General features: G+C 39.0%; 1 protein-coding gene across 1 annotated transcript in view; it reads left to right on the forward strand.

Annotated features, from left to right (window-relative positions):
• MYO10 (myosin X) overlaps positions 1-9,171 on the forward strand; it is a 190,800-nt gene that overhangs the window by 104,878 nt on the left and 76,751 nt on the right. Inside the window, exons 6-10 of the mRNA XM_006907122.3 lie at positions 1,137-1,261; positions 1,719-1,732; positions 1,852-1,936; positions 2,817-2,920; positions 8,758-8,887. Coding sequence (XP_006907184.1) covers positions 1,137-1,261; positions 1,719-1,732; positions 1,852-1,936; positions 2,817-2,920; positions 8,758-8,887 — 458 coding nt within the window. The remainder of the gene's footprint in view (positions 1-1,136; positions 1,262-1,718; positions 1,733-1,851; positions 1,937-2,816; positions 2,921-8,757; positions 8,888-9,171) is intronic.

Consider the following 9,171-nt stretch of genomic DNA (forward strand, 5'->3'; position numbering starts at 1 on the left):
GCCTCCACCCGATGTGGAGCAGTGGGCTGGGCACAGAGACTCTGTTCAGCATTCGGCCCCTCAAGGTGCCCTGTGAATAGATGACAGTTTTGTAGCCTCATGTGACAGAAGATCACACATTCCATGACCGTGAGCCTTGGAACTTTGAAAAAGGGCCGTGCGATGAGGTGTCCTGTGAAATCTTATTTCAAATGTACAGTTGCCCAGTGTCCGATTTATGCCTTGTAAGGTTTTAGAACCAATAGGGACTTTAAGGACCCCGTTATGTAGGAATTAGTCCAGGAGTCCCCAAACTCCAGCCCGACACCTGTATCCTGCAGGCTGTTTTTGGTGTGCTTTTTTTTCCTTGCATTCAGACTTTATTTTTTTAAATTTTAATGAAATTTGCATAACATAAAATTGATAACATTAAACGTTTTTCAGTGTGCAGCTTAGTGGAATTAGGCGCATTCACATCGTCGCGTAGCCATTTCCACTGTCCACCTCCAGAGCGTTCTCATCTTCCTCCTGCAGCCTGTTCTGTAAATAAAGTTTTACTAGAACGTGGATGCTCATTTGTTCCCATATTGTTTATAGCTGCTTCACGCTGGAGCAGCAGAACTCAGTAGTTGCAACAGAGACCCCCGTGGCCCGCAAAGCCAAAAAGATTTATTATCTGGTCCTTTGTGGAAAAGCTTACTGACCCCTGATCTAGTCCGACTACGCGTTACAGTTGGTAAAGACCCCAAGGAGTTAAATGAGTTGCTCTCAGGACATATATAACAAGCGGGTGGAATTTCCAGGACTAGAACTTGTTTTGCATTCCTAGAATTTGAATAGGGGCTTTTTCTGTGCAATCCCTGGTTTGCGTACATAAGCCCAAGCTAATTAGCGCAGGGACCAGCCATCACGGTCTCCTTAACCATGTCGCCTCCTGTGACAACCGGCTGTGACGCTGCTCCTTCCAGGTGGACGTGAACAGTAAACCCATGTCAGCAAGGGCTTTGGAACTCTGGTTCTTCTGTAAAGAAACATCATCGCCATAGGTCCTTCTGATTTCAGACTTTTCTTGCAACTGTGTGTCTTGACATTTGTGGGGAAGGTCCTTGCCGTGTTTAGACCTCCCCTGACTCACGCTGTCCTCACCTCCTTCGCAGCCCCATCATGGAAGCGTTCGGCAACGCGAAGACCACGTACAACAGCAACTCCAGTCGCTTTGGGAAGTTCGTGCAGCTGCACATCTGCCAGAAGGGGAATATTCAGGGCGGGAGAATTGTAGATTGTATCCTGTTTCGTTTAGTTTGTTACCTGCAGTCTAGGACTCTGTAGAAACTGTTCTAGTAAGGACAGATGAAGAATGCGGAACATTTCTGTCTGGTTCTGCCTAGTTATGTTACTCTACTACTGTGTTTTATCTGTTAATTATTCGAGGAGATAAAAAACCGTTTTTCTTTTAGAAATCTGGAAAATTGGATTCCTCATGAAACATCAGATATTTGTTGTTTGGAATCAATTCTGCCAGTTTGGTACCTTCTGGGGCACCATGTGACATGTTCAAAATTGGATTTAGGTGACATAGTCTGTGCTTTGTGGGCTTATCTGTTGTCACGGAAAGTCTCAGTGTCAAAGGAACAGGGAATTGTAATTATTTGGGTTAGAAAGGATCGAAAGGTAAAGGCTACTTGAGCGGGCCGTATCCTGGTTTTGTTCCTTGACTCGCCATTGCTTTTCACATGAAGATTTATTAGAAAAAGTAAGTAAACGTGATTCACTTCACATTTTCTTTCGCAGTAATAATTTTTGGAAATTATTGGTGTGTGCGAATCAAGCAGGGGAAGCATCTCTGACGAGAAGTCTGATCTGTCTCTGCAGAACCGAGTAGTAAGGCAGAACCCTGGGGAGAGGAACTATCATGTATTCTACGCGCTGCTGGCGGGGCTGGGACATGAGCAGAGAGGTGCGTGCGCAGGACAGCGGCCGGCAAAGACGCCGTGGCGACTCATTTTCCCTTTAAGAGCCATCAGTACATGGGAAGACATCCGTTTGGACTTCGGTGGTGTTTTTCCACCAATCGAAAGGAAATGAATGAGTACCAAAGGATGTCGAGTTCATTTCATTTTTATTTTTTTTCCTCCTTTTTAATCCCCCCGCCCCACCCCTGACCTATGGATGCTGCCGTCTCCCCTTAAGAGCTGGATCTATGAAGGCGGGGCATCCCCTCCCACACGCTCACAGTGTGCACCCAGGGCCTAGGACCCCTGGTGCACTTCGGGGGACCTGGCGCACTCGGGGCCTGGTGCTCCCGGGATCTAGTCCATGGCTCCACCTGGGGCGCGAACCCAGGACCTTCTGCGTGTAAAGCAGACTTGCTAACTGCTACACTATGGAGCCAGCCCCGTAGAGTTCATTTTAGAAGTAAATAACAGAGGGAAGATTGTCAGTAAGGAAATCGTAAATTTTTTGTCTGTTCATTTCTGGAATCTTGGTTCTTTTCTGATTTCAAGAGTATTTATGAAAGTATTTATACTGTATTAGAACTGGTTTTACTTTTAAACCACACCCAAATGAAGCCAATTTCTAAACATTTGATTTTTTTAAGAGAAAACAATCAAAATAGGATCCTCACCGATTATTTTTTCAGTAACATTTCCTACCATCCCATTGAGTTTAAATTCTATTTTTCCTATTTCATGAATAAAGGAGAACTTTATCTTAAGAGGGGACTATTAGGAGTACAGAATTATTTATGTAGTTTATTTTAACATCACAAACTGAGAACTCAGATTTGATCTTATCCTGCCCTGTCAAATATTGATGCTGTGTTTTTCTTTTTGTAGAAGAATTTTATTTATCTGTGCCAGAAAACTACCACTACTTGAATCAGTCCGGATGCCTAGAAGACAAGACAATCAGTGATCAGGAATCCTTTCGGGAAGTTATTGTAAGTGACTTTTTTATTTTCCCTTATTAAGAGTGACCAAAAGAAAAAAAGCGACTGGTTTCACTTTTTTTGTTTCAAAACAATTTTTTTTTAAAGAAAAACAAGTCATTACATGTGAACCACTGTGCAAGAATGGTATTTTAAATTTTCTTTCTCAATTTTATTTTGGACCCATAGACTTCTCTCATGACTCAGACTTTCTCCATTCATGATTCATTTATGACTCTTTGCTGGAAAATCATGTGTTAGAATAAATATGAAAACTCATCCTTAGTTTTGGTGAGTTACAAAAAAAGATCCATCTCGGGATTTTTTTACTTTATTTTGTTTTGCTTCTTTCTCGAAGCTGCAGAACAATGCTGGGCGATAGATATTGTTGGTGGTGACAGACTCCTAATTAGGCAAATCATAGTTTCAGTGTGGGTGAAGCTGATGCGCAGCCCGGCCGCCAGGGTGCACTGGGCATCGAGGTGCCTGGAGAAGGTGCTCAGGTGGCTTTCCTCTGCTTTCCTCTTGGGGCATCATTTTCTCGTTCAGATTTTTTTTTTTTTTTTTGTTAGCTATGACTTAACTTTTGGAGCATGGCCTAGTTTCAGTGATTGCTGGCTTTTATTTTTAAATGGAAATGATAGGTTTTGGCATTTGAGATTCGGTCTTATGATGAAAGGATATATCATCTAGAAAGGAAGGAAAATTTACACATAAAATTGACATAATGAATGCGCACAGCAAACTTGTAAGTATTCTATTTATAGATGCTTGATATCGACTTTGCAATTACTTTTTCATGTAGAAATGTCAGTAACAGCTTAGCTAAAGAAGTTTATTGAAATCGGGAACATGTAATTTTTGTTTTTATTTGACCTTCTGGAAGTTTTAAGCAATGTAGTCAGAAAAGAAAAATAAATGTGCAACTTTTCTGAAAGGAGCCCAAACACTCTTGTTTATAAAAACTAAATTTTCCCTAAACCTACAAAATTATGAACTGGGGAATAGCTTCAACAATTTTTTGTATCTGTAAAATAAGATTCTTTGCAGCAAGCAAAATACATGCTCAAGTATATTTAGTAATATGGAAATGCTGGAAGATACAGCATTATACTCTTTATTTAAAAAATAAGCATTATATATGTCTGTATAATTATGTGCAGAAAAATATCAGAACAAAATATACTAAAAATGTTACCTCATGAGGCAGAATTCTAGGATTTTATTTTATCCTTTATCATTCTCTTATAACAGACATATTAACTGTAATGACGGTTATATGGTTACATTCCTAAAATCATAATTTCTAGACTGTAGGCATATAATTATAAGTATCCTTATCAATATCAGCCAGCTCCTCTTTCTGCCTCGTGCATCACTCTGTAACCAGGAGTGACACAGAAATGGTTAAAAGAAGACACTAAACTCTACTGGCTGAGGTTGACTTTACATGTTAAATGCGTCTGAGCACCTGCTCTGTGCCAGACACGGGGACAGCAGTGAGCAAACCACATAGTCCCCGTGTTCTGCTGAAGAAAAGGACTGAGACAGGTTCACTTGTGTTTTTATGTAATTTGTCTCAATATTTCTTTCCAAAGCAAATGCCATTTAAATTTGTTTCTTCATACTTGAATTTCATTCAGCTCTTTTTCCTAGAGTTCTGGAGAGGGAAGGAAGGGACCATGTTCTCTTGAGGCTCAAGGACATTCGTTTGCAGAATATGTTAAAATAGTTAATGGAGAAAAATGATTTCTATGAATATGTATAAAAATGTCACCTCCGGTGTTCATTTTTAACTACTAGAAACTCATTATTTTTATCAGTTTTAATCTCAGTATACTCTGGCAGTGAGACCTTTTAAGAATTTTGCTTATTTCGCTGAGAATTTATGTATTTTTAGAATTCATCATTGGCATCAACTGACATTAATATAAATACTTACCTGTGAGGTATCCTCAGCCGCTTTAGGGGGACCTGGGTTTTTTCAGAGCAGAGACAGTGACCATATGCTAAACTGCATAGCCATTTTCATGGAGCCTTCCAAGTTGCACTATTAATTGTTCAGTTGGGATAAAAAGCTATTGCAAGTCAGCAGTAGCAGGTAATTTATTCTGTTGCCTCATTGACTCACCATTGGCTGATGAAAGTGTGAGGTGAGGTGGGTCTTTGAGCCATAATCTCGTCATTCTCTTCCTTCACAAGTATTGAATGTTTACAGCGTGCCTGGCTGTGGACCATATTGGCCTTACTAGGCCTATCCATGGGGTTTAAGTGATGTGAGCCCATGTGTATATCTGCAGAAATTCATTTGTCATGAGTCAGAGTTATGAAGATTTAAAGGGCCGACTTTATACCTCAGTTCTGTCAAGCTTGGGAACATCAGTCTCGTTCAGTGTTGGAAGACATGGGAATAGAAGCAGATTTTATGTTGTAAAGTAACGTGGCCTCATATAACACAACATTACATAATAAATCATTATCCAAGTTCTTACTTGGAAGTTATGCCCAGATTAGCCTAACTCTTCCTGCATGCCGGTCATACCATTTATTCAGGATTCATAAGCGGTGCCGTTGGCTTCTGGAATGACACCTCTCCTCCTCACAGCTGGCTTCTGGGACCCTGAGCAGATGTACTTTTTGGCAGTAAACTCCCCAAAGTCCACCCTTCTTCTCTCTGTCTAATGCGAAGAGCCTGGCTTCCTTTGGTCCTTAATGGTTGGGACTGTATCACTTATTTGTGTCACACACACACACACACACACACTCACTTTCACTTTCACAAACTTTTTTTTAATGTGCTTAATAAAGACTTTATTGGGAATGTTTTGTATAATTTGGTGCCAGTTTTATAACTGAATAGCTGTTTAGCGCTTCTGAGCTAATTTCCGAGGGTTTTTAAACTCTTGAGCCACACTGTCTAGAAAATAAGATAATTACGTTAAGCCTTAAAGTGGCTACTTTTGCCAAATGGGTGGGGATTGCTACTAAAAAGATCTTAAGTAGGACAGTAGGAGACAAAGAATGGAGGCTCCAGCTAGCTGTCTCAGGGCGGCCCCCACAAAGGTGATAATTGCTTGTAGCCATTAAATTACCCCATGGTGCGATTAATGAATTACCACTTATCACCACACTGCTAACTAATTAATTCATTTACAGTTAGACTTGAAAGTGAAGAAGTCACAAATTTATTAACCCACCAAACACATTTTATTTGTTTGCTTTCATATCTCCGTGTATAATCTTTGTATTCTTAGAACTTATCCACGAATTTTTTCACGGGGCATCTTTTGATATATTTCATTGGACAGTTTGAAATTTTCTGGTACTGTAAACTTATTTTATCTTATTTTTTTAGTGTTATATAAAGTTCAGGTTGGTAACTTAAACAGTGAAGATTTTCATTTGGGGTTATTCTTAGATGAGCTTAGAACATTTTTATAAATTAGTATTGAATATGTCTTGTAATATATGAGGAAAACTTTAATCATAGGAAAAGAAAATAACTTTTGCAAAGCAAAGGTGCTTTATAATTATTTTGCTCATATCTGATTTGGTCCTTATCACTGTTTTAAGAATCTTGAGCAAGATAAATTATTCTGCATTTCTGAGCCGTATTTCTTTGCCTTTAGAATAAGTAAATTTGAATGATTATTTTTCCATAGGCCTTTTTTCTTGATAAACACTTGACTAATTGCATAGTTGTTATTCTTTGCATCAATTTGTTTATACCTATGAAATGAGAGTCTTCTCACCCTTGATTAAATAATTCATGGTCTTTTTATTTTTTTATAATCAACTTTATTGAGATATAATGCACATATAATAAAATGCTCCCACTTAAAGTAATACATTTTGATGAATTTTTAATTTACACACTCATGCATTCATAACCACAGTCAAAGTAAAGGGCACTTCTACACTCCAAAAGTTCCTTGTGTTCCTACACAGACAGTCCCAGCCACCCCACCACCCCTACCCTTAGAAACCACTGATCTTTCCGTCACTGTAGTATAGATTTGGTTTTTCTAGTTTCATATGCATGAAATCGCACAGAATATATTCTCTTGTGTCAAGCTTCTTTTCACTCATCCACATCGCACATAACAATTCATTTCTTTTTATGGTGAGTAGTGTTCCATTGAATAGACAGCCATTTATTCATTCACCCATTTATTGTTGTAAAAATGTTATTGTAAAAAATATGTCAACAACGTTCAAAGAGGTGACAGAGCGTAATATATTTTACAAAACTGTTGAGTTTTTTTTTTTTTTTTTTTGGAACAAATTTTCAGCATTGAAATTATGGGAGATTCCACAGCAAATTTCTTTCTTTTTTTTTTTTTTCCCCCCCTTTTAATGTCTTATGAAAGTAACAGAGTTGGATGGTCCTAGTCTTCGGGTTTGTTAGGCCTGACTTCGACTCTCGGTCGTCCAAGTCTGAGAAAGATGTAATCTCTCTGATCTTTGTGATATTGTGTACACATGTGGCTCAGCACAGCACTGCCACATAGTCTTGTTTTCTAAAAAGATTATACTAATTTATAGTACCGATGACCTGTGCCTGTGTATCCCAGTTTCTCCAATTTTAGATTTATCTTTCACAATTTTTTTGCTAGTTTAGTAGACATGGCCTCAGATTTTCTTTAATTTGTGCATGTTTCATTCATTCCTAGAAAAAGGGAACACTGTAGATTTGCACTTCCTCCTATAAGAAAGGGCCTATTTTATTTGTGTCACTCATGTGTCTCCTGGCATAGCTATTGCTCCTTCCCTTACAATTTTTTCTTTTAATTCTGTTCCTCTCTCTATTGTTTTTGCCCTTCGTTTCAACTTCATTGCGTTTTCCTCGTAAAGAAATTGTACGGTTCACAATTCAAAATCTCCAGTTGTTTCCTTTTGCAATTTCTCTTCAGAGTGGTGCGTGATTTCCTTCTTCCCAGTCTCCTGTGGTCTTTGTGGTGGTTCGGGGTCCAGGTTCTTTTTCTAGGTCATTTTCAGCAGTGTCGTTAGAATTCGGTCCTCAGTCGTGTGTGTGGAGGGGTCGCTTTTTTCCTGACAAGAATATGGCTCCTAAATCACGTTAGAAAATAAGCAAGCAAATCTCAGGTATAATTCAGAAGACTCCTGACTAGAGTTGTTTAGATACATATTGTTGGGAACAAAGCTTCTGTAGGTACCTGTTTATTTTTATTTTTTCCCAAAACAGCATTACATTAACTTTCATTTACCATCCAGAGGCCAAGACCTTAAAAATCCTTTGGAGAAATGAAAATTAGAGATGTGATGAATGTCTAGGGAAGAGAGGTCTAGACCCATTCATACTTTCCATCTGTACCTGTTAGAAAAGGAACAGAATACTCTCCTATCTACGGAGTTCCTGACAATTTCATTCCACCTCCTTGGGTCCCCACTTTGTTTAACCATGAAGACAAGGCCCCTGAGTTTACCCTGGAGCACTAATTTTACACTCCCTCCCCCACCGAATTACCCCCCTCCCAATTTTTTAGATGTAAAAAAGTAATGTTCCATTATGCTTTGATATTTGTAGAAAAAAGTGTTTATCACCATCATTGCTGTGACTCTCTTAGGTAATTCTTTTGTGACGTGAGTAGGAAGCTTATACATGAGGCAGATATTTGTTTTTATTCCATCGATTGGGTTCTCTCTGTGCATTCGACAGTCCTTTCTTAATACCATGTTCTTCTGTGTGCACCTCTGTATATCGTTGAGAAGTGAGTGCTCATGCATCCCTTTGAGAACAATACCTAATGATTTTATTAAGTAATTAGCAATTTTTCATTTTCTTTAGTATGGGAGGAAAAAAAAAAAACGCGTTTATTTTCTTCCAGACGGCAATGGAAGTAATGCAGTTTAGCAAGGAAGAAGTTCGGGAGGTTTTGAGGTTGCTTGCTGGTATATTACATCTTGGGAACATAGAATTCATCACAGCTGGTGGGGCACAGGTCTCCTTCAAAACGGGTAAGATTGCCTCCCTCTCTCTCTCTGTTCTTTCCTTGGCTTTTTCCTCATAGGAAGCTTCGACCAAAAATATTTACTGTCCGGCCTTTTACAGAAAAAGCTTTCTGACCCCTGGAATAGAGAGCTACAGAACTTAGTACATAATGTGAGCTGTCAGCTAGCAAAGGGTCAAGACATACGAGACATTATTATAGAATGGGAGGGGGGCTGTGTTCTCTTTACTGAAAAAGAAAGAAAATGGGCCCCATAAGAGGAAATTGGAGTAACAAGGATGAGATGTAGGG

This window comes from Pteropus alecto, unplaced genomic scaffold, assembly GCF_000325575.1.
Source record: "Pteropus alecto unplaced genomic scaffold, ASM32557v1 scaffold152, whole genome shotgun sequence".
NCBI lineage: Eukaryota > Metazoa > Chordata > Mammalia > Chiroptera > Pteropodidae > Pteropus > Pteropus alecto.